The sequence below is a fragment of the Oncorhynchus keta genome, chromosome 13, assembly GCF_023373465.1.
Source record: "Oncorhynchus keta strain PuntledgeMale-10-30-2019 chromosome 13, Oket_V2, whole genome shotgun sequence".
NCBI lineage: Eukaryota > Metazoa > Chordata > Actinopteri > Salmoniformes > Salmonidae > Oncorhynchus > Oncorhynchus keta.
In genome coordinates, this window is record NC_068433.1 from 11,628,634 (window position 1) to 11,653,698 (window position 25,065).

Sequence of the window (25,065 nt, forward strand, 5' to 3'; positions counted from 1 at the left end):
CTCAGGCTCTACCTCAGGCTCTGACTCAGACTCTGACTCAGGCTCTCTCAGGCTCTGTGTTTCTAACTGACTGAATCACTCATCTGCAGAAATATAGGAGATAAGTTATGACTGGGACGTCTGGGTTTTTGTGATCCGCCAATAGTGTTCTTGTACTCTCGTTGTTGGTTATTGGTTTGTTCCTGATATGAAGGTTAATGAGTATGAGAAGACTGCTGCCAAAGGTTTTGACTTTCTTATTGGTTCCTTTCTCTCCTCTCTCCCTCTCTGTCTGGTTCCTCTATCTCTCTCTAACTCCACTCTCCCTCTCTGTCTGGTTCCTCTATCTCTCTCTCTCTCTCTCTCTCTCTCCTCTCTCCCTCTGTGTCTGGTTCCTGTGTGTCTCTCTCTCTCGTCTCTCCTCTCTCTCTCTCCCTCTCTTTCTGGTTCCTGTATATCTCTCTCTAACTCTCTCTCTCTCCTCTCTGTCTGGTTCCTCTCTCTCTCTCGAAACTCCTCTCTCTCTCTCTCTCTCTCTCTCCTCTCTGTCTCTGTCTCTGGTTCTCTCTGTATCTCTCTGTCTCTCTCTCTCCTCTCTCTCTCTGTTCCTCTCTCTCTCTTTCTCTGTCTCTGTCTCCACTCTGTATCTCCCTCTCTGTCTGGTTCCTGTATATCTCTCAAAACTCCTCTCTCTCTCTCTGTGTCTCTGTCTCCCTCTCTCTGGTTCCTGTATATCTCTCTCTCTCTCTCTGTATCTCTCTGTCTCTCTGTCTCTGTCTCTCCACTCTCCTCTCTGTCTCTCTTCTCTCTGTCTCTCTCTCTCTCTCTCTCTCTCTCTCCTCTCTCTCTCTGGTTCTCTGTCTCTGTCTCTGTCTCTGTCTCTGTATCTCTCTGTCTCTCTCCTCTCTCTTCTGGTTCCTGTATCTCTCTCTCTCCTCTCTCCCTCTCTGTCTCTCTGTTCCTGTATATCTCTCGAAACTCCACTCTCTCCCTCTCTGTCTGGTTCCTCTCTCTCTCTCTCTCTCTCTCTCTCTCTCCTCTCTCTCTCTCTCCTCTCTGTCTGGTTCCTGTATCTCTCTGTCTCTCTGTCTCTCCTCTCTCTCCTCTCTGTCTGGTTCCTGTATATCTCAAAACTCTCTATCTCTCTCTCTCTCTGTCTGGTTCCTGTCTCTCTACTCTCTGTAACTCCGTAACTCTACGTATCTCTCTGTGTAACTCCACTCTCTCCTCTCTGTCTGGTTCCTATATCTCTCTCTCTCTCTCTCTCTCTCTCTCTCTCTCTCTCTCTCTCTCTCTCTCTCTCTCTCTCTCTCTCTCTCTCTCTCTCTCTGTCTCTCTCTCTGTATCTCTCTGTCTCTCTCTCTCTCTCTCTCTGTCTCTCTCTCTCTCTCTCTCTCTCTGTCTCCGTCTCCGTCTCCGTCTCTCTGATTTCAAATCAAAGTTGTTGACTTAACTACTCTTCCCTCTCCTCCACCTCCCTCATCATCCTCCCCTCCTCTCACTCCATCCCTTCTTCTATCTCTCTCTCCCTCCCCAGGACGTCCACATAGTGAGTACGGATGAGAGCCAGGTGTTCCTGGCCCTGCAGGAGTGGTACCAGACAGACAGCTACAACCTGTACCAGTCGGACCCGCAGGGTGTTTACTACTCCGTCGTGCTGGAGAACGTCCGCAGTGCCAAGCAGCCGGAGGAGAGCGTCGTTATAGACATACTGGAGGTGAGTCCTGTGATGCTCCTCTGTGGCTCAGTTGGTCAGAGCAAAGCGCTAGCGATACTACAGTTGTGGGTTTGATCCCCGCTGGTGGCTTGCATAGTATACTTAAGCAATAAGGCCTGAGGGTGTGTTGTGTTGCATCGTGTGTAAGAACAGTCCTTAGCCGTGGTTACCAAGGTAATTAGAGCAGTAAACAATTTGTTTCATACCTGTGATATACGGTCTGATATACCACGGCTTTCAGCCAATCAGGGATCAAACCACCTAGTTTATAATATATGTACTCGCTGTTCTGTTACTTTCTGCTAAATGGCATAGGACAGGTGAGAGAAGGGAACCCTGCCCCCTAGCTGTAGGACAGGTCATTACACCCTGACCAATGGGAATGTGGTGGTGGTGTTGTACTTCATAGGTGGGTTAGGTTAGCACAGTTCACTTCAACTTCCTTATGAACTGCCAAGCTCTTTCTCTCCAAGTCTTTACATTGTGTGTTTGGGTGGGAGTTGATACACACCTTGATTTCCATAATTTCCACTCATTTCCATAATGTTGTTCCCGCTTACACGGACTTTCGTCATTGCTAGTCGTTGCCAAGGTAACAGTGGGTAGGTGGTCCCACCTCCACGGCAGCGCAGAGCCATGTCTGGATCGCCTGTGGCTTTGAGTGGCTCTTAAGCTATGACTCAGTTCGGTAGAGCATGGTGCCATGGTTGTGGGTTTGAGTGGGTCTTAAGCTGTGACTCAGTTCGGTAGAGCATGGTGCCATGGTTGTGGGTTTGAGTGGGTCTTAAGCTGTGACTCAGTTCGGTAGAGCATGGTGCCATGCTTGTGGGTTTGAGTGGGTCTTAAGCTGTGACTCAGTTCGGTAGAGCATGGTGCCATGGTTGTGGGTTTGAGTGGGTCTTAAGCTGTGACTCAGTTCGGTAGAGCATGGTGCCATGGTTGTGGGTTTGAGTGGGTCTTAAGCTGTGACTCAGTTCGGTAGAGCATGGTGCCATGGTTGTGGGTTTGAGTGGGTCTTAAGCTGTGACTCAGTTCGGTAGAGCATGGTGCCATGGTTGTGGGTTTGAGTGGGTCTTAAGCTGTGACTCAGTTCGGTAGTCAGTTTGAGTCCCACTGCTTTAAACCACTCTGGATAAGAGCGTCTGCTAAATGACTAGAGTGGTAATGTAGTGTAAGCCTGTGTGGACTCAAGACAGGAAACTCATATTGAAACACAGGGGAGGAAGAGAGGAGGAAGAGAGGAGGAAGAGTAAAGGAAGAGAGGAGGAAGAGTAAAGGAAGAGAGGAGGAAGAGAGGAGGAAGAGGGGAGGAAGAGAGGAGGAAGAGTAAAGGAAGAGAGGAGGAAGAGAGGAGGAAGAGAAAAGGAAGAGAGGAGGAAGAGTAAAGGGAGAGAGGAGGAAGAGAGGAGGAAGAGGGGAGGAAGAGAGGAGGAAGAGGGGAGGAAGAGAGGAGGAAGAGGAGGAAGAGAGGAGGAAGAGTAAAGGAAGAGAGGAGGAAGAGTAAAGGGAGAGAGGAGGAAGAGTAAAGGGAGAGAGGAGGAAGAGTAAAGGGAGAGAGGAGGAAGAGTAAAGGAAGGAGGAGGAAGAGTAAAGGAAGAGGGGAGGAAGAGAGGAGGAAGAGTAAAGGAAGAGAGGAGGAAGAGTAAAGGAAGAGAGGAGGAAGAGTAAAGGGAGAGAGAAGGAAGAGTAAAGGAAGGAGGAGGAAGAGTAAAGGAAGAGGGGAGGAAGAGAGGAGGAAGAGTAAAGGAAGAGAGGAGGAAGAGTAAAGGGAGAGAGGAGGAAGAGTAAAGGAAGAGAGGAGGAAGAGTAAAGGAAGAGAGGAGGAAGAGAGGAGGAAGAGTAAAGGAAGAGAGGAGGAAGAGTAAAGGAAGAGAGGAGGAAGAGAGGAGGAAGAGGGGAGGAAGAGAGGAGGAAGAGTAAAGGAAGAGAGGAGGAAGAGTAAAGGGAGAGAGGAGGAAGAGTAAAGGGAGAGAGGAGGAAGAGTAAAGGAAGGAGGAGGAAGAGTAAAGGAAGAGGGGAGGAAGAGAGGAGGAAGAGTAAAGGAAGAGAGGAGGAAGAGTAAAGGAAGAGAGGAGGAAGAGTAAAGGGAGAGAGAAGGAAGAGTAAAGGAAGGAGGAGGAAGAGTAAAGGAAGAGGGGAGGAAGAGAGGAGGAAGAGTAAAGGAAGAGAGGAGGAAGAGTAAAGGGAGAGAGGAGGAAGAGTAAAGGAAGGAGGAGGAAGAGTAAAGGAAGAGGGGAGGAAGAGAGGAGGAAGAGTAAAGGAAAAGTGGAGGAAGAAAAAGGAAGAGGGGAGGAAGAGGGGGAGGAAGAGAGGAGGAAGAGAGGAGGAAGAGAGGAGGAAGAGAGGAGGAAGAGAGGAGGAAGAGGGGAGGAAGAGAGGAGGAAGAGGGGAGGAAGGGGTCCGTGAAGCTGAGGGCCAGCACTGCAGAACACGTTTTTCTCCTCCTCTCCTCTCACATACCTCGCTCCAGGCTGCACTCTCCTCTCACATCCTCGCTCCAGGCTGCACTCTCCTCTCACATCCTCGCTCCAGGCTGCACTCTCCTCTCACATCCCTCGCTCCAGGCTGCACTCTCCTCTCACATCCTCGCTCCAGGCTGCACTCTCCTCTCACATCCTCGCTCCAGGCTGCACTCTCCTCTCACATCCTCGCTCCAGGCTGCACTCTCCTCTCACATCCCTCGCTCCAGGCTGCACTCTCCTCTCACATCCCTCGCTCCAGGCTGCACTCTCCTCTCACATCCCTCGCTCCAGGCTGCACTCTCCTCTCACATCCCTCGCTCCAGGCTGCACTCTCCTCTCACATACCTCGCTCCAGGCTGCACTCTCCTCTCACATCCCTCGCTCCAGGCTGCACTCTCCTCTCACATCCCTCGCTCCAGGCTGCACTCTCCTCTCACATCCCTCGCTCCAGGCTGCACTCTCCTCTCACATCCCTCGCTCCAGGCTGCACTCTCCTCTCACATCCCTCGCTCCAGGCTGCACTCTCCTCTCACATCCCTCGCTCCAGGCTGCACTCTCCTCTCACATCCCTCGCTCCAGGCTGCACTCTCCTCTCACATCCCTCGCTCCAGGCTGCACTCTCCTCTCACATCCCTCGCTCCAGGCTGCACTCTCCTCTCACATCCCTCGCTCCAGGCTGCACTCTCCTCTCACATCCCTCGCTCCAGGCTGCACTCTCCTCTCACATCCCTTGCTCCAGGCTGCACTCTCATCACACAGTGAGAGAGATGGAGAAAAATAAAGAGAGTAAAGGAGAGGGAGGGAAAGCTTAGAGAAAGAAGGAGATGGAGGGAGAGAGAGAAGGAGAGGAGAGAGGGTGTGTTGCAGGTACAGATAGAGGAAGACAAGACAGACAGAGGGGTACACAGATACAGTAGATACGAGTTTCATAGAGAGAATTGCAGAGTGAGACAGAGACATATAGACAGGTTGTTTTATTCCATATTCCCTTTAGGTCGTCTCTCTTGACCGGACCTGCTGACAAGTGAGTCTCCCCTGACCGAGTAGCAATAATAGTTCCATTATACAGTACCTTCGGAAAGTATTCAGACCCCTTGACTTTTTCCACATTTTGTTAGGTTACGACCTTTTCCCGTCATCAAGCTATACACAATACCCCATAATGACGAAGCCAATTTTTTAATTTTTTAAAATGTTTTTCTAATTTATTACAAATTTAAAACAGAAACATCACATTTACATAAGAATTCAGACCCTTTACTCAGTACTTTGTTGAAGCACCTTTGGCAGCGACTACAGCCTCGACTCTTCTTGGGTATGACGCTACAAGCTTGGCACACCTGTATTTGGGGAGTTTCTCTCATTCTTCTTTGCAGATCCTCTCAAGCACTGTCAGGTTGGATAGGGAGCATCGCCGCACAGCTATTTTCAGGTCTCTACAGAGATGTTCGATCGGGTTCAAGTCCAGGCTCTGACTGGGCCACTCAAGGACATTCAGAGACTTGTCCCGAAGCCACTCCTGTTTTGTCTTAGATGTGTGCTTAGGGTCGTTGTCCTGTTGGAAGGTGAACCTTCGCCCTACTCTGAGGTCCTGAGTGCTCTGGAGCAGGTTTTCATCAAGGATCTCTCTGTACTCTGCCTCGTTCATCTTTGCCTCGATCCTGACTAGTCTCTCAGTCCCTGCCGCTGACAACATCCCCACAACATGATGCTGCCACCATCGTGCTTCACCGTAGGGATGGTGCCAGGTTTCCTACAGATGTGACGCTTGGCATTCAGGCGAAAGACTTCAATCTTGGTTTCATCAGACCAGAGAATCTTGTTTCTCATGGTCTGAGAGTCCTTTAGTGCCTATTGGCAAACTCCAAGATGGCTGTCATCTGCCTTTTAATGAAGAGTGGCATCCGTCTGGCCACTCTACCATAAAGGCCTGATTGATGGAGTGCTGCAGAGATGGTTGTCCTTCTGGAAGATTTTCCCTTCTCCACAGAGGAACTCTGGAGCTCTGTCAGAGTGACCATCGGGTTCTTGGTCACCTCCCTGACCAAGGTCATTCTGCCCCAGTTTGGCCAGGCGGACCGCTCTAGGAAGAGTCTTGGTGGTTCCAAACTTCTTCCATTTAAGAATGAGGCCACTGTGTTCTTGGGGACCTTCAATGTGGCAGAAATGTTTGGTACTCTTCCCCAGATCAGTACCTCGACACAATCCTGTCTCTTTACAGACAATTCCTTCCACCTCATGGCTTTGTTTTTGCTCTGACCTTCACTGTCAACTGTGGGATCTTATATAGACAGACCTTTCCAAATCATGTCCAATCATTTGTATTTACCACAGGTGGACAATGAAGTTGTAGGATGGTCAATGGAAACAGGATGCACCTGAGTCTCATAGCAAAGGGTCTGAATACTTATGTAAATAAGGTATTTCTGTTTTTTATTTTTTAGACATTTGCAAAAATGTTTAACAACCTGTTTTCACTTCATCATTATTGTGTATTGTGTGTAAATATATATTTTTTAATCAATTTTAGAATAAGGCTGTAACGTAACAAAATGTGGAAAAAGTCAAGGGGTCTGAATACTTTCCGAATGCACTTTAGACATTGGTATCTGGAGAACTCTGTGTGATTCTGTCTCTGACTAAACAACATTCTGATCTCTGAACAGTCTTTTCTACAAGCATGTGCTTTTACTATAGCTAGGACCCATACAAACTGACCACACATCAGTTTTAGTACAATACCATAACAGAGATGTCTGTTGTCATTGCTTTCCAGGTGCGCGGGATCAAGGGGGTCTTCCTGGCCAATCAGAAGGTGGATGGCAAAGTGCGGACTCTCATCACCTATAACAAAGGCAGAGACTGGGAACCGCTAGCTCCGCCTACTACTGACATGAATGGCAAACCGGTCAACTGCAAATCAGTAAGGAAACCATGCACTACCCACAATGCAGCAGCTTAATACCCATCAATCTGCTGACATGTACGTGATTACTTCCTGGGTGGAAGGCAAGAAGGTTGCAGGTTTAAGGTATTCAATCAGGCCGTGGTCTCGTGAACATCTACAGGGCTGGGTGACTGAGTCATTATTAGCCATCGGTCCCTCAGACAGAGAAAGTTTAACCATACCTTTGTTTTAGAACACCCATTACTCCTCCCTCGTTTGTATCTGCTCCTCGTTTGTGACAGCTGACGCCAGGTGACAGGTCCGAGACGTGTCCTCTGACAACAACACTATCACCCCCACGGTGTGTCCAAGACGACACTGCTACTACTCCATCTAAAAGGCCTGTCTCAAAGCACATTAGAATAATAATGTCTGATTGAATAGGAGGCTGGTGATTGGTACATTTCTGTTAAATGTGGATTCATGTGTGGTGTCTGATCTACTGCCTAATAGTGCTGCAAACGGGCTACTTTTTTATTTAGGTTTGAGAGGGCCAGATACAGGCGGTTTGATTCAGTGCACGTGATACCATCTGTACTGGGGTTGAGAGGGCCAGATACAGGCTAGAGAGAGAGAGAGAGAGAGAGAGAGAGAGAGGGAGAGAGGGAGAGAGGGGGAGAGAGAGAGAGAGAGAGAGAGAGAGAGAGAGAGAGAGAGAGGGGGAGAGAGAGGACAGGACAACAGCACAATTAGACCCAGCCAAATCATGAGAAAACAAAAAGATAATTACTTGACACATTGGAAAGAATTAACAAAAAAACAGAGCAAACTAGAATGCTATTTGGCCCTACACAGAGAGTACACAGCGGCAGAATACCTGACCACTGTGACTGACCCAAAATTAAGGAAAGCTTTGACTATGTACAGACTCAGTGAGCATAGCCTTGCTATTGAGAAAGGCCGCCGTAGGCAGACATGGCTCTCAAGAGAAGACAGGCTATGTGCTCACTGCCCACAAAATTAGGTGGAAACTGAGCTGCACTTCCTAACCTCCTGCCCAATGTATGACCATATTAGAGATACATATTTCCCCCAGATCACACAGATCCACAAAGAATTCGAAAACAAATCCAATTTTGAAAAACTCCCATATCTACTGGGTGAAATTCCAGTGTGCCATCACAGCAGCAAGATTTGTGACCTGTTGTCACAAGAAAAGGTCAACCAGTGAAGAACAAACACCATTGTAAATACAACCCATATTTATGCTTATTTATTTTATCTTGTGTCCTTTAACTATTTGTACATATATATATATATATATATATAATATGACATTTGTAATGTCTTACTGTTTTCAAACTTCTGTATGTGTAATGTTTACTGTTCATTTTTGTTGTTTTTCACTTTATATATTCACTTTGTATGTTGTCTACCTCACTTGCTTTGGCAATGTTAACACATTTTCCCATGCCAATAAAGCCCTTGAATTGTATTGAGAGAGAGAGAGGGATGGAGGGAGAGAGAGAGAGAGGAGAGAGAGGGAGAGAGAGAGAGAGAGGAGAGAGGGAGAGAGAGAGAGAGAGAGAGAGAGAGAGAGAGAGAGAGAGAGAGAGAGAGAGAGAGAGAGAGAGGATGGAGGGAGAGAGAGAGAGGAGAGAGAGAGAGAGAGAGAGAGAGAGAGAGAGAGAGAGAGAGAGAGAGAGAGAGAGAGAGAGAGAGGAGAACCCTACTCATGTCAGCTCTCTGTTCCCTCTCCTAGCCTGACTGTCACCTCCACCTCCACCTGCGCTGGGCTGACAACCCCTACGTATCAGGGACCGTTCACACCAAAGACTCCGCCCCCGGACTCATCATGGGCGCAGGTGAGTAACCATGACAACCACTGCCCTGGCGACAGTGGTTCTTACGTCATTACTGCAGTGGCCATGGTTACATTATGACCAATCATTCTGGTTATTTGGCTTTACCTAGGAACACAGCATTACTCTCTGTATGAGACACTTCATCAGCACCCTGTGGAGATGCTGACACTAAGACTGGGAACCCCTACAGTTTCAAATCAAATTGTATTTCTTACATGCGTCAGGTGTAGGTAGACCTTACAGTGAAATGCTTACTTATATACCCTTAACCAACATTGCAGTTTTAAGAAGAAGAAAAACATCTATGAGAAATCAATTAGTTAGCTAGTGAACAGGAGTTGGTTAGGCCTTTTAGTCGAGGTACGCTTTAGACTACTGGTTATTGTGAGGGATTCCATCCCCAGTCATTACTGTGAAGCAGTGAGGGATTCTAGCCCCAGTCATTACTGTGAAGCAGTGAGGGATTCCAGTCCCAGTCATTACTGTGAAGCAGTGAGGGATTCCAGTCCCAGTCATTACTGTGAAGCAGTGAGGGATTCCAGCCCCAGTCATTACTGTGAAGCAGTGAGGGATTCCAGCCCCAGTCATTACTGTGAAGCAGTGAGGGATTCCAGCCCCAGTCATTACTGTGAAGCAGTGAGGGATTCCAGCCCTCGTCGTTCCAGTGAGAGATTCCAGCCCCAGTCGTTCTAGTGAGGGATTCCAGCCCCAGTCATTACTGTGAAGCAGTGAGGGATTCCAGCCCCAGTCATTACTGTGAAGCAGTGAGGGATTCCAGCCCCAGTCGTTCCTGTGAGAGATTCCAGCAGTGAGGGATTCCAGCCCCAGTCGTTCTAGTGAGGGATTCCAGCCCTCGTCGTTCCAGTGAGAGATTCCAGCCCCAGTCGTTCTAGTGAGGGATTCCAGCCCCAGTCGTTACTGTGAAGCAGCTCTGAGGCTTTGAAAGCTCTCTGTGTTGCAATACAGTGGAGCCATCAGACAGACAAGACTAGACATAATGCAGGCTTACGCCAGGCAGACACAGTGGGGGAGAACTAGCAGTGGAGCTGTGTGCTCCACACTTCACCAAGCCCACTATCCACCCAAACCTTCTCAGATCGCTCTATTGTTGACAGTGCCACTCCTCTAGACAACCTGGATTTACCCTAGAAAGGTAGTGGCTTAGAGGAATGGAAGATACCGTGCCAAAGCACTTCAACCCCAGAGAAGAGTTCACTCTGTCACCGCTGCTTTTCTTTGTTGAATAGTTAGCATTTCTGTTCGGGGACCCCTGGAGGAGGAGAGTGAGTCAGTCCTGAGTGAAGGGGATAAGTGGGCTGCCTCATCCTCTGAGTGAGAACGAGCTGCCATGCCAACCCTCACTTCTCCCCTCCTCTTTTCCCTCGTTCCCGCTGTTAAGAACGAGAGGAAAATTATCTGAAATGACTTGTCGGTGCAGGAGGCTTTGATCCAACAGAGCGCCTCCTCCTCCCTCACTGCGCTCTCGCTCTCTCTCTCTCTCTCTCTCTCTCTCTCTCTCTCTCTCTCTCTCTCTCTCTCTCTCTCTCTCTCTCTCTCTCTCTCTCTCTCTCTCTCTCTCTCTCTCTCTCTCTCAGGTAACTTGGGATCCCAGCTGGTGGAGTATAAAGAAGAGATGTACATCACCTCTGACTGTGGGAAGACCTGGAGACAGGTAAGTCTCAGTCTCTCTCTATCCCCCTCTTTTCTCCACTCTTCTGAAAAGGAGAGATGGGATAATTTCTTGCAGTCATCATCTTACTAACTTTCCACTTCCTGTCTCTGGAATCCCTGTCCCAATTCTCCTTTCTGTTTTCAGGTGTTTGAGGAGGAGCATCACATCCTGTACCTGGACCATGGAGGGGTCATCGTTGCCATCAAAGACACCTCCATCCCTCTCAAAATACTCAAGTAAGCTCCTCTAACTGTCAACAAAATACTAAAGTAGGCACCTCTAACCATCAACAAAATACTCATGTAAGCACCTCTAACCATCAACGAAATACTCACGTAAGCATCTCTAGCCATCAACAAAATAGTCAAGAAGGCTCCTCTGTCAACTAAATAGTCAAGTAGTCTTAATTTACAAAAATGGGATCCATCAATGATATGACCTTCAAAACAGACACCTGAACAAGACTAGGTCTTTCCTGTGGTCTTTCCTGTGGATCATATCTCTTCCGTATGGGTGGTTAGAGATTGTATCTCATTGTACCTCAAGCCGTGATCTTGATAAATGAAGGTTCAATTAAAAAGATAGCATCATAAAGGTTATGTCCCCAGCGTTTTGACTTTATTCCCACTTCACTTCCTAAACCCTAAGCACTGCCTTTGGACTAGGCTGTAGTAGATATCTTCAGGCAAGAGTGAGAGAGCTTTTCAGAAAGCTTTGGTGTTTAGGAGACACCTGCCACAATCGGCGTCTGTGCTCTGTGTGACCAGCATTTAAAGGTAAACTATCTCCTCGTGAGAGAGAGAGAGACAGAGAGAGAGAGAGAGAGAGAGGAGAGAGAGAGGAGAGAGAGAGGAGAGAGAGAGAGAGAGAGAGAGAGAGAGAGAGAGAGAGAGAGAGAGAGAGAGAGAGAGAGAGAGAGAGAGAGAGAGAGAGAGAGAGAGAGAGAGAGGATAGAGAGAGGAGAGAGAGAGAGAGAGAGAGAGAGAGAGAGAGAGATTTTTTTTCTCCCCTTCTCAGAAGTGCACATACATGTATGTAGATCACAGAGATTCACTTTCATTTAGGGGCCCCCTGGAAAGCAAAAGGACCCAAATCAAGGCTGCCCCGTGCCAATATTCTGACTTCCCTTCACACACACTTGTTAGCTAATTCCTGGCTCTGGTTCACTCTAACACAAATAAATCCTGGCTCTGGTTCACTCTAACACAAATAAATCCTGGCTCTGGTTCACTCTAACACAAATAGTTACTGGCTCTGGTTCACTCTAACACAAATAAATCCTGGCTCTGGTTCACTCTAACACAAATCATTCTTGGCTGGTTCACTCTAACACAAATAGCTCCTGGCTCTGGTTCACTCTAACACAAATAAATCCTGGCTCTGGTTCACTCTAACACAAATAAATCCTGGCTCTGGTTCACTCTAACACAAATAGTTCCTGGCTCTGGTTCACTCTAACACAAATCATTCCTGGCTGGTTCACTCTAACACAAATAAATCCTGGCTCTGGTTCACTCTAACACAAATAGTTCCTGGCTCTGGTTCACTCTAACACAAATCATTCCTGGCTGGTTCACTCTAACACAAATAAATCCTGGCTCTGGTTCACTCTAACACAAATAAATCCTGGCTCTGGTTCACTCTAACACAAATAGATCCTGGCTCTGGTTTACTCTAACACAAATAGTTCCTGGCTCTGGTTCACTCTAACACAAATAGATCCTGGCTCTGGTTCACTCTAACACAAATAGTTCCTGGCTCTGGTTCACTCTAACACAAATAAATCCTGGCTCTGGTTCACTCTAACACAAATAAATCCTGGCTCTGGTTCACTCTAACACAAATAGATCCTGGCTCTGGTTCACTCTAACACAAATAAATCCTGGCTCTGGTTCACTCTAACACAAATAAATCCTGGCTCTGGTTCACTCTAACACAAATAGATCCTGGCTCTGGTTCACTCTAACACAAATAGATCCTGGCTCTGGTTCACTCTAACACAAATAAATCCTGGCTCTGGTTCACTCTAACACAAATAGATCCTGGCTCTGGTTCACTCTAACACAAATAGTTCCTGGCTCTGGTTCACTCTAACACAAATAGTTCCTGGCTCTGGTTCACTCTAACACAAATAGATCCTGGCTCTGGTTCACTCTAACACAAATAGTTCCTGGCTCTGGTTCACTCTAACACAAATAGATCCTGGCTCTGGTTCACTCTAACACAAATAGTTCCTGGCTCTGGTTCACTCTAACACAAATAAATCCTGGCTCTGGTTCACTCTAACACAAATAGTTCCTGGCTCTGGTTCACTCTAACACAAATAGATCCTGGCTCTGGTTCACTCTAACACAAATAGATCCTGGCTCTGGTTCACTCTAACACAAATAGATCCTGGCTCTGGTTCACTCTAACACAAATAGATCCTGGCTCTGGTTCACTCTAACACAAACACATCCTGGCTCTGGTTCACTCTAACACAAACACATCCTGGCTCTGGTTCACTCTAACACAAACACATCCTGGCTCTGGTTCACTCTAACACAAACACATCCTGGCTCTGGTTCACTCTAACACAAACACATCCTGGCTCTGGTTCACTCTAACACAAACACATCCTGGCTCTGGTTCACTCTAACACAAATAGTTCCTGGCTCTGGTTCACTCTAACACAAATAGTTCCTGGCTCTGGTTCACTCTAACACAAATAGATCCTGGCTCTGGTTCACTCTAACACAAATAGATCCTGGCTCTGGTTCACTCTAACACAAATAGTTCCTGGCTCTGGTTCACTCTAACACAAATAGTTCCTGGCTCTGGTTCACTCTAACACAAATAGATCCTGGCTCTGGTTCACTCTAACACAAATAGTTCCTGGCTCTGGTTCACTCTAACACAAATAGTTCCTGGCTCTGGTTCACTCTAACACAAATAGATCCTGGCTCTGGTTCACTCTAACACAAATAGTTCCTGGCTCTGGTTCACTCTAACACAAATAGTTCCTGGCTCTGGTTCACTCTAACACAAATAGTTCCTGGCTCTGGTTCACTCTAACACAAATAGATCCTGGCTCTGGTTCACTCTAACACAAATAGTTCCTGGCTCTGGTTCACTCTAACACAAATAGTTCCTGGCTCTGGTTCACTCTAACACAAATAGATCCTGGCTCTGGTTCACTCTAACACAAATAGTTCCTGTCTCTGGTTCACTCTAACACAAATAGATCCTGTCTCTGGTTCACTCTAACACAAATAGTTCCTGGCTCTGGTTCACTCTAACACAAATAGTTCCTGTCTCTGGTTCACTCTAACACAAATAGATCCTGTCTCTGGTTCACTCTAACACAAATAGTTCCTGGCTCTGGTTCACTCTAACACAAATAGATCCTGTCTCTGGTTCACTCTAACACAAACACATCCTGGCTCTGGTTCACTCTAACACAAATAGATCCTGTCTCTGGTTCACTCTAACACAAATAGATCCTGTCTCTGGTTCACTCTAACACAAATAGATCCTGGCTCTGGTTCACTCTAACACAAATAGATCCTGGCTCTGGTTCACTCTAACACAAATAGATCCTGTCTCTGGTTCACTCTAACACAAATAGATCCTGTCTCTGGTTCACTCTAACACAAATAGATCCTGGCTCTGGTTCACTCTAACACAAATAGATCCTGTCTCTGGTACACTCTAACACAAATAGCAGTGGGTTGCTTTGGGTTGCTCATGTATTATCCCACTGCTGCCATGTTGCTTTTAATAATGTATAAACATAACATTCTCAGAGGTGAGATGCCAAAATAAAACATGAAGGCTTATACATAATAATGTGTACATTCAGAAGTAAATCTGTACATATTCTAATGCAGCCACGTTTTGCTTATTTAGGGTACGTATGAAATATGGATTACATGCAGATTGGTGTTAGAGAATGCTGTGGTTCATTCATCACAAATATACACTTGTGTGTTATTAAAAGATTAGATTGCAGCAAAGGACTCCACTGTGTCCTCACGGTAAAGTTCATCTTTGAACACGGTCTTAGAGTGTTATGGAGGAAGAAAGAACGAGGGAAGGAGAAAAAGAAAGAGAGAGAGAGAGAGATAGTGAGACAGACAACAACAGACCATTCCCTCTGGCTGATTCTCTGTGTACAGTATTGGAATGTCTGTCTCTCTAATACTCTGTGTATATTATCGAATCTGTCTCTCTAGTGTGTTTCTCTAGTTATTCTCAAGGCTTGTAAGCACATGATTAATTGCATAGCCTGCAGACATGGGTCTGCTTCTCAATCCCACGTTGATTCCTTTCCAATACACAACCATACTTATGTAACCCTGTTGAATCCGGGGGCCATAACCACAGGAGGTTCCTTCGAGCTAGCGCTTAGCTTTGTGTACTTTATCGTCTAATTTTAAAGTCCTTGCTTTGGTAAACATTAGCGTGTGCGTCTGGTGGCGTGTTTCAAGACAAGCCCACGCCGAAACAGCCTGGTGACTTGTGGTCCAGTTCCAGGTCACAGTTCAGTCGTGGTTGAGGATAATCTGACCTCTCACTGCATGTATGACCGCATACAACCTTCCAGACAGGAGCCTTACTCATATTATGAAGGGTCTTTTGAGCCTCTTTCCAAGATGGCCGTTCTATTAAAACCTATAGAGCCGTAAGTCATGTATGACCGCAAACAACCCAGCAGGGCACCCTACCAAGATGGAGACTCACTTTTTCCAAGATTCTTTAGAAAGAACTTAAGGTCAATAGACATCTAGTTATGTAGTTAAATCTATAGTTATGATAGTTATCGATGGATAGTTGTTTTGTGTGACGGCATTACATCCTGCTAGTCAGGAACCCTACTAATATATAATGAGAAACACACTAGAGAGACAGATTAGATAATATACACAGAGTATGAGAGAGACTGTATGAGAAATACTGTTCATTTCTACCTCATCCAAGATGGCCGCTTGTTGAGAAGAGCCTATATATATATATATACCTCCATACGGTGGATGAGATTGTGTTGTTGTCTTTTCTCCTCAGGTTCAGTATTGATGAGGGACGCACCTGGACCATCCACAACTTCACAAGCACCTCAGTGTTCGTGGACGGACTTTTGAGCGAGCCGGGAGATGAGACGTTGGTCATGACGTGAGTGTGCCCTGGAATCTTCCATAATCGTCGATGGAGCCATATACAGTCATTTGGAACGGGAATTATGAGATTTGCAGTCTGAGAATAGGCCCCATTTCAAGGACACCTCTTCTCCAAAGTGCTGCCATTGGTTTAATGCAACTCTCTCAACTAGTAACAAAGTAATTGATTGGTTTCTTAACACTATCACTTCAACATTGCGGTGTCTGATTGGCTTGAGCCTATTCTTCAGATGAAATGACCAGGCGATGATTCACCCAGGAGATATTGAGAATTGATCCTGCAGTCTCAGTGACACCTCCTGCTGCTTAGCTCACATTCCTAGCCTGCTCACCTTGCCTAAGTCCTGGCTCCTCTGCTTGCAAATAAGGGGCTTTAGGGAAGGAATATGGATCAGCTGACTCTCCAGGACTCATATTTTGCACCAGCAGGGTTTTCTCATCTCCAAAATTCAGTCTCCATTAGGTGGAGTGGAGCGCCCAATTTCCCGTTTTTTATGACACGGTCGTTTCCTCCATGATTTTCTTGAGGGGTTGATTAGCCGAGTGAGGAAGATGATGGTACATGTGGAGAGAACGGTTCTTCTTTCACTCTTTCTCTGTTTTCTTCTGTTTTTTAAATATATCTGTTGCCCTCTCTCTCTCTCTCTCTCTCTCTCTCTCTCTCTCTCTCTCTCTCTCTCTCTCTCTCTCTCTCTCTCTCTCTCTCTCTCTCTCTCTCTCTCTCTCTCTCTCTCTCTCTCTCTCTCTCTCTCTCTCTCTCTCTCTGGTGGTGGGAGGAGTAACAGAGATGGTGGAGGGAGGAGTAACAGAGATGGTGGAGGGGGGTGTAACAGAGATGGTGGTGGGGGGTGTAACAGAGATGGTGGTGGTGGAGGGTGTGTAACAGAGATGTTGGTGGTGGAGGGGGTGTAACAGAGATGGTGGTGGTGGTGGAGGGGGAGTAACAGAGATGGTGGTGGGGGTGTAACAGAGATGGTGGTGGGGGTGTAACAGAGATGGTGGTGGAGGGAGGAGTAACAGAGATGGTGGAGGGGGGAGTAACAGAGATGGTGGAGGGAGGAGTAACAGAGATGGTTGAGGGAGGAGTAACAGAGATGGTGGAGGGAGGAGTAACAGAGATGGTGGAGGGGGTGTAACAGAGATGGTGGAGGGGGTGTAACAGAGATGGTGGAGGGAGGAGTAACAGAGATGGTGGAGGAGGAGTAACAGAGATGGTGGAGGGGGATGTAACAGAGATGGTTGAGGGAGGAGTAACAGAGATGGTGGAGGGAGGAGTAACAGAGATGGTGGAGGGGGTGTAACAGAGATGGTGGAGGGGGTGTAACAGAGATGGTGGAGGGGGTGTAACAGAGATGGTTGAGGGAGGAGTAACAGAGATGGTGGAGGGGGAGTAACAGAGATGGTTGAGGGAGGAGTAACAGAGATGGTGGAGGGAGGAGTAACAGAGATGGTGGAGGGGGGTGTAACAGAGATGGTGGAGGGGGGTGTAACAGAGATGGTGGAGGGAGGAGTAACAGAGATGGTGGAGGGGGGTGTAACAGAGATGGTGGAGGGAGGAGTAACAGAGATGGTGGAGGGGGGTGTAACAGAGATGGTGGAGGGAGGAGTAACAGAGATGGTGGAGGGAGGAGTAACAGAGATGGTGGAGGGGGGTGTAACAGAGATGGTGGAGGGAGGAGTAACAGAGATGGTGGTGGTTGAGGGAGGAGTAACAGAGATGGTGGAGGGAGGAGTAACAGAGATGGTGGAGGGGTGTAACAGAGATGGTGGAGGGGGGTGTAACAGAGATGGTGGTGGTGGAGGGGAGTAACAGAGATTGTGGTGGTGGAGGGGGTGTAACAGAGATGGTGGTGGTGGTGGAGGGGGAGTAACAGAGATGGTGGTGGGGGGTGTAACAGAGATGGTGGAGGGAGGAGTAACAGAGATGGTGGAGGGGTAACAGAGATGGTGGAGGGAGGAGTAACAGAGATGGTGGTGGGGGGTAACAGAGATGGTGGTGGTGGAGGGAGGAGTAACAGAGATGGTGGAGGGGTGTAACAGAGATGGTGGAGGGAGGAGTAACAGAGATGGTGGAGGGGGGTGTAACAGAGATGGTGGTGGTGGAGGGAGGAGTAACAGAGATGGTGGAGGGGGGTGTAACAGAGATGGTGGAGGGAGGAGTAACAGAGATGGTGGAGGGGGGTGTAACAGAGATGGTGGTGGTGGAGGGGGTGTAACAGAGATGGTGGTGGTGGATGGAGGAGTAACAGAGATGGTGGTGGTGGAGGGGGGAGTAACAGAGATGGTGGTGGTGGAGGGGGGTGTAACAGAGATGGTGGTGGTGGAGGGGGGTGTAACAGAGATGGTGGAGGGAGGAGTAACAGAGATGGTGGAGGGAGGAGTAACAGAGATGGTGGAGGGAGGAGTAACAGAGATGGTGGAGGGGGGTGTAACAGAGATGGTGGAGGGGGGTGTAACAGAGATGGTGGTGGAGGGGGGTGTAACAGAGATGGTGGTGGTGGAGGGAGGAGTAACAGAGATGGTGGAGGGAGGAGTAACAGAGATGATGGAGGGGGGTGTAACAGAGATGGTGGTGGTGGAGGGGGGTGTAACAGAGATGGTGGTGGTGGAGGGGGGTGTAACAGAGATGGTGGAGGTGGAGGGGTGTAACAGAAATGGTGGAGGTGGAGGGGTGTGTAACAGAGATGGTGGAGGTGGAGGGGGGTGTAACAGAGATGATGGAGGTGGAGGGGGGTGTAACAGAAATGGTGGAGGTGGAGGGGTGTGTAACAGAGATGGTGGTGGTGGAGGGGGGTGTAACAGAGATGGTGATGGTGGAGGGGGGTGTAACAGAGATAGTGGTGGTGGAGGGGGGTGTAACAGAGAATGTGGTGGTGGTGGAGGGGGGTGTAACAGAGATGGTGGTGGTGGTGGAGGGGGTGTAACAGAGATCGTGATGGTGGAGGGAGGTGTAACAGAGATAGTGGTGGTGGAGGAGGGGGGTGTAACAGAGATGGTGGTGGTGGTGGAGGGGGTGTAACAGAGATGGTGGTGGTTGAGGAGGTGTAACAGAGATGGTGGTGGTGGAGGGGATGTAACAGAGATGGTGGTGGAGGGGGGTGTAACAGAGATGGTGGTGGTGGAGGGGGTGTAACAGAGATGGTGGTGGTGGAGGGGGTGTAACAGAGATGGTGGTGGTGGAGGGGGTGTAACAGAGATGGTGGTGGAGGAGTAACAGAAATGGTGGGTGGAGGAGTAACAGAGATGGTGGTGGGGGGATGTAACAGAGATGGTGGAGGGGGTGTAACAGAGATGGTGGTGGTGGAGGGGGTGTAACAGAGATGGTGGTGGTGGAGGGGGTGTAACAGAGATGGTGGTGGTGGAGGGGTGTAACAGAGATGGTGATGGTGGAGGGGGGTGTAACAGAGATGGTGGTGGTGGAGGGTGTAACAGAGATGGTGGTGGTGGAGGGGGGTGTAACAGAGATGGTGGTGGTGGATGGACGTGTAACAGAGATGGTGGAGGGAGGTGTAACAGAGATGGTGGTGGGAGGAGTAACAGAAATGGTGGAGGGAGGAGTAACAGAGATGGTGGAGGGGGGAGTAACAGAGATGGTGGAGGGAGGAGTAACAGAGATGGTGGAGGGGGTGTAACAGAGATGGTGGAGGGGGGTGTAACAGAGATGGTGGAGGGAGGAGTAACAGAGATGGTGGAGGGAGGAGTAACAGAGATGGTGGAGGGAGGAGTAACAGAAATGGTGGAGGGGGGTGTAACAGAGATGGTGGAGGGGGGTGTAACAGAGATGGTGGTGGTAGAGGGAGGAGTAACAGAGATGGTGGAGGGAGGAGTAACAGAGATGGTGGAGGGGGGTGTAACAGAGATGGTGGAGAGGGGTGGTGGTGGAGGGGGGTGTAACAGAGATGGTGGTGGTGGAGGGGTGTAACAGAGAATGTGGTGGTGGTGGAGGGTGTAACAGAGATGGTGGAGGTGGAGGGGGTGTAACAGAGATGGTGGTGGTGGAGGGGGTGTAACAGAGATGATGGAGGGTGTAACAGAGATAGTGGTGGTGGAGGGGGTGTAACAGAGAATGTGGTGGTGGTGGAGGGGGTGTAACAGAGATGGTGGAGGTGGAGGGGGTGTAACAGAGATGGTGGAGGGAGGAGTAACAGAGATGGTGGAGGTGGAGGGGGTGTAACAGAGATGGTGGAGGGAGGAGTAACAGAGATGGTGGAGGGGTGTAACAGAGATGGTGGTGGTGGAGGGGGGGTGTAACAGAGTTGATGGAGGGGGGTGTAACAGATATGGTGGTGGTGGAGGGGGGTGTAACAGAGATGGTGGTGGTGGTGGAGGGGGTGTAACAGAGATGGTGGAGGTGGAGGGGGAGTAACAGAGATGGTGGTGGTGGAGGGGGATGTAACAGAGATGGTGGAGGGGGTGTAACAGAGATGGTGGTGGTGGAGGGGGATGTAACAGAGATGGTGGTGGTGGTGGAGGGGTGTAACAGAGATGGTGGAGGGGATGTAACAGAGATGGTGGAGGGGGTGTAACAGAGATGGTGGTGGTGGAGGGGGTGTAACAGAGATGGTGGTGGTGGTGGTGGAGGGGGTGTAACAGAGATGGTGGTGGTGGAGGGGGATGTAACAGAGATGGTGGAGGGGGTGTAACAGAGATGGTGGTGGTGGAGGGGGTGTAACAGAGATGGTGGTGGTGGTGGAGGGGTGTAACAGAGATGGTGGTGGTGGAGGGGATGTAACAGAGATGGTGGAGGGGGTGTAACAGAGATGGTGGTGGTGGAGGGTGTAACAGAGATGGTGGTGGTGGTGGAGGGGGTGTAACAGAGATGGTGGTGGTGGAGGGGGGTGTAACAGAGATGGTGGTGGTGGTGGAGGGGTGTAACAGAGATGGTGGTGGTGGAGGGGTGTAACAGAGATGGTGGTGGTGGAGGGGTGTAACAGAGAGAAGGTAACAGAGATGGTGGTGGTGGAGGGGTGTAACAGAGATGGTGGTGGTGGAGGGGGTGTAACAGAGATGGTGGTGGTGGAGGGGGTGTAACAGAGATGGTGGTGGTGGAGGGGTGTAACAGAGATGGTGATGGTGGAGGGGGTGTAACAGAGATGGTGGTGGTGGATGGAGGTGGAACAGAGATGGTGGAGGGGGTATCAGAGATGGTGATGGGAGGAGGAACAGAGATGGTGGTGGGAGGAGGAACAGAGATGGTGGAGGGGTGTAACAGAGATGGTGGAGGGGGTGGTGGTGGAGGGGGTGTAACAGAGATGGTGGAGGTGGAGGGGGTGTATCAGAGATGGTGGAGGGGGTGTAACAGAGATGGTGGAGGGGGTGGTGGTGGAGGGGGTGTAATCAGAGATGGTGATGGGAGGAGTAACAGAGATGGTGGTGGGAGGAGGAACAGAGATGGTGGAGGGGGTGTAACAGAGATGGTGGATGGTGGTGGAGGGGGTGTAACAGAGATGGTGGTGGTGGAGGGGGTGTAACAGAGAATGTGGTGGTGGTGGGGGGGTGTAACAGAGATGGTGGAGGGGGTGTAACAGAGATGATGGAGGGGGTGTAACAGAGATAGTGGTGGTGGAGGGGGTGTAACAGAGAATGTGGTGGTGGTGGAGGGGGTGTAACAGAGATGGTGGAGGTGGAGGGGGGTGTAACAGAGATGGTGGAGGGAGGAGTAACAGAGATGGTGGAGGTGGAGGGGGTGTAACAGAGATGGTGGAGGGAGGAGTAACAGAGATGGTGGAGGGAGGAGTAACAGAGATGGTGGAGGGGGGTGTAACAGAGATGGTGGTGGTGGAGGGGGGGTGTAACAGAGTTGATGGAGGGGGTGTAACAGATATGGTGGTGGTGGAGGGGGTGTAACAGAGATGGTGGAGGTGGAAGGGGTGTAACAGAGATGGTGATGGTGGAGGGGGTGTAACAGAGATAGTGGCGGTGGAGGGGGTGTAACAGAGATGGTGGTGGTGGAGGGGGGTGTAACAGAGAATGTGGTGGTGGTGGAGGGGGTGTAACAGAGATGGTGGAGGTGGAGGGGGGTGTAACAGAGATGGTGGAGGTGGAGGGGGGTGTAACAGAGATGGTGGAGGTGGAGGGGGGTGTAACAGAGATGGTGGAGGTGGAGGGGGGTGTAACAGAGATGGTGGAGGTGGAGGGGGGTGTAACAGAGATGGTGGAGGTGGAGGGGGGTGTAACAGAGATGGCGGAGGTGGAGGGGGTGTAACAGAGATGGTGGAGGGGGGTGTAACAGAGATGGTGGAGGTGGAGGGGGGTGTAACAGAGATGGTGGTGGTGGAGGGGGTGTAACAGAGATCGTGATGGTGGAGGGGGTGTAACAGAGATGGTGGTGGTGGAGGGGGTGTAACAGAGATGGTGGAGGGGGTGTAACAGAGATGGTGGTGGTGGAGGGGGTGTAACAGAGATGGTGGTGGTGGAGGGGGTGTAACAGAGATGGTGATGGTGGAGGGGGTGTAACAGAGATGGTGGAGGGGGTGTAACAAAGATGGTGGAGGTGGTGTAACAGATGGTGGTGGAGGTGGTGTAACAGAGATGGTGATGGTGCAGGGGGTGTAACAGAGATGGTGGTGGTGGAGGGGGTGTAACAGAGATGGTGGTGGTGGAGGGGGAGTAACAGAGATGGTGGAGGTGGAGGGGGTGTAACAGAGATGGTGATGGTGGAGGGGGTGTAACAGAGATAGTGGTGGTGGAGGGGTGTAACAGAGATGGTGGTGGTGGAGGGTGTAACAGAGAATGTGATGGTGGTGGAGGGGGTGTAACAGAGATGGTGGAGGTGGAGGGGGTGTAACAGAGATGGTGGAGGTGGAGGGGTTGTAACAGAGATGGTGGTGGTGGAGGGGGGTGTAACAGAGATGGTGGAGGTGGAGGGGGGTGTAACAGAGATGGTGGAGGTGGAGGGGGGTGTAACAGAGATGGTGGAGGTGGAGGGGGGTGTAACAGAGATGGTGGTGGTGGAGGGGGGTGTAACAGAGATGGTGGAGGTGGAGGGGGGTGTAACAGAGATGGTGGAGGTGGAGGGGGGTGTAACAGAGATGGTGGAGGTGGAGGGGGGTGTAACAGAGATGGTGGAGGTGGAGGGGGGTGTAACAGAGATGGTGGAGGTGGAGGGGCGTGTAACAGAGATGGTGGTGGTGGAGGGGGGTGTAACAGAGATGGTGGTGGTGGAGGGGGTGTAACAGAGATGGTGGTGGTGGAGGGGGTGTAACAGAGATGGTGGTGGTGGAGGGGGGTGTAACAGAGATAGTGGTGGTGGAGGGGGTGTAACAGAGATGGTGGTGGTGGAGGGGGTGTAACAGAGAATGTGGTGGTGGTGGTGGAGGGGGTGTAACAGAGATGGTGGAGGTGGAGGGGGGTGTAACAGAGATGGTGGAGGTGGAGGGGGTGTATCAGAGATGGTGCAGGTGGAGGGGGGTGTAACAGAGATGGTGGTGGTGGAGGGGGGTGTAACAGAGATCGTGATGGTGGAGGGGGGTGTAACAGAGATGGTGGTGGTGGAGGGGGTGTAACAGAGATGGTGGAGGGGGTGTAACAGAGATGGTGGTGGTGGAGGGGGTGTAACAGAGATGGTGATGGTGGAGGGGGTGTAACAGAGATGGTGGTGGTGGGGGGTGTAACAGAGATGGTGGTGGTGGTGGAGGGGGGTGTAACAGAGATGGTGATGGTGGAGGGGGGTGTAACAGAGATGGTGGTGGTGGAGGGGGGTGTAACAGAGATGGTGGTGGTGGTGGAGGGGGGTGTAACAGAGATGGTGGTGGTGGAGGGGGGTGTAACAGAGATGGTGGTGGTGGTGGAGGGGTGTAACAGAGATGGTGGTGGTGGAGGGGGGAGTAACAGAGATGGTGGTGGTGGATGGAGGTGTAACAGAGATGGTGGTGGTGGATGGGGGTGTAACAGAGATGGTGGTGGGAGGAGTAACAGAAATGGTGGAGGGAGGAGTAACAGAAATGGTGGAGGGGGGTGTAACATAAATGGTGGAGGGAGGAGTAACAGAGATGGTGGAGGGAGGAGTAACAGAAATGGTGGAGGGGGTGTAACAGAGATGGTGGAGGGGGTGTAACAGAGATGGTGGAGGGAGGAGGAACAGAGATGGTGGAGGGAGGAGTAACAGAGATGGTGGAGGAGGAGTAACAGAAATGGTGGATAACAGAGATGGTGGAGGGGGGTAACAGAGATGGTGGTGGTGGAGGGAGGAGTAACAGAGATGGTGGAGGGAGGAGTAACAGAGATGGTGGAGGGGGTGTAACAGAGATGGTGGAGGGGGTGTAACAGAGATGGTGGAGGGGTGGTGGTGGAGGGGGTGTAACAGAGATGGTGGTGGTGGAGGGGGTGTAACAGAGAATGTGGTGGTGGTGGAGGGGGTGTAACAGAGATGGTGGAGGGGGTGTAACAGAGATGATGGAGGGGGTGTAACAGAGATAGTGGTGGTGGAGGGGGTGTAACAGAGAATGTGGTGGTGGTGGAGGGGGTGTAACAGAGATGGTGGAGGGGGGTGGTGGTGGAGGGGGGTGTAACAGAGATGGTGGTGGTGGAGGGGGGTGTAACAGAGAATGTGGTGGTGGTGGAGGGGGGTGTAACAGAGATGGTGGAGGGGGGTGTAACAGAGATGATGGAGGGGGGTGTAACAGAGATAGTGGTGGTGGAGGGGGGTGTAACAGAGAATGTGGTGGTGGTGGAGGGGGGTGTAACAGAGATGGTGGAGGTGGAGGGGGGTGTAACAGAGATGGTGGAGGGAGGAGTAACAGAGATGGTGGAGGTGGAGGGGGGTGTAACAGAGATGGTGGAGGGAGGAGTAACAGAGATGGTGGAGGGAGGAGTAACAGAGATGGTGGAGGGGGGTGTAACAGAGATGGTGGTGGTGGAGGGGGGGTGTAACAGAGTTGATGGAGGGGGGTGTAACAGATATGGTGGTGGTGGAGGGGGGTGTAACAGAGATGGTGGAGGTGGAAGGGGGTGTAACAGAGATGGTGATGGTGGAGGGGGGTGTAACAGAGATAGTGGCGGTGGAGGGGGGTGTAACAGAGATGGTGGTGGTGGAGGGGGTGTAACAGAGAATGTGGTGGTGGTGGAGGGGGGTGTAACAGAGATGGTGGAGGTGGAGGGGGGTGTAACAGAGATGGTGGAGGTGGAGGGGGGTGTAACAGAGATGGTGGTGGTGGAGGGGGGTGTAACAGAGATGGTGGAGGTGGAGGGGGGTGTAACAGAGATGGTGGAGGTGGAGGGGGGTGTAACAGAGATGGTGGAGGTGGAGGGGGGTGTAACAGAGATGGTGGAGGTGGAGGGGGGTGTAACAGAGATGGTGGAGGTGGAGGGGGGTGTAACAGAGATGGT

General features: G+C 50.2%; 1 protein-coding gene across 4 annotated transcripts in view; it reads left to right on the forward strand.

Annotated features, from left to right (window-relative positions):
- Nucleotides 1-25,065, forward strand: part of LOC118376550 (VPS10 domain-containing receptor SorCS2-like) — a 507,846-nt gene that overhangs the window by 451,408 nt on the left and 31,373 nt on the right. For all 4 annotated transcript variants that reach the window (XM_052459345.1, XM_052459346.1, XM_052459347.1 and 1 more), the window contains 6 exons: nucleotides 1,517-1,696; nucleotides 6,935-7,081; nucleotides 8,808-8,910; nucleotides 10,506-10,582; nucleotides 10,727-10,818; nucleotides 15,626-15,733. In XM_052459345.1, the coding sequence (XP_052315305.1) occupies nucleotides 1,517-1,696; nucleotides 6,935-7,081; nucleotides 8,808-8,910; nucleotides 10,506-10,582; nucleotides 10,727-10,818; nucleotides 15,626-15,733 (707 nt within the window). The remainder of the gene's footprint in view (nucleotides 1-1,516; nucleotides 1,697-6,934; nucleotides 7,082-8,807; nucleotides 8,911-10,505; nucleotides 10,583-10,726; nucleotides 10,819-15,625; nucleotides 15,734-25,065) is intronic.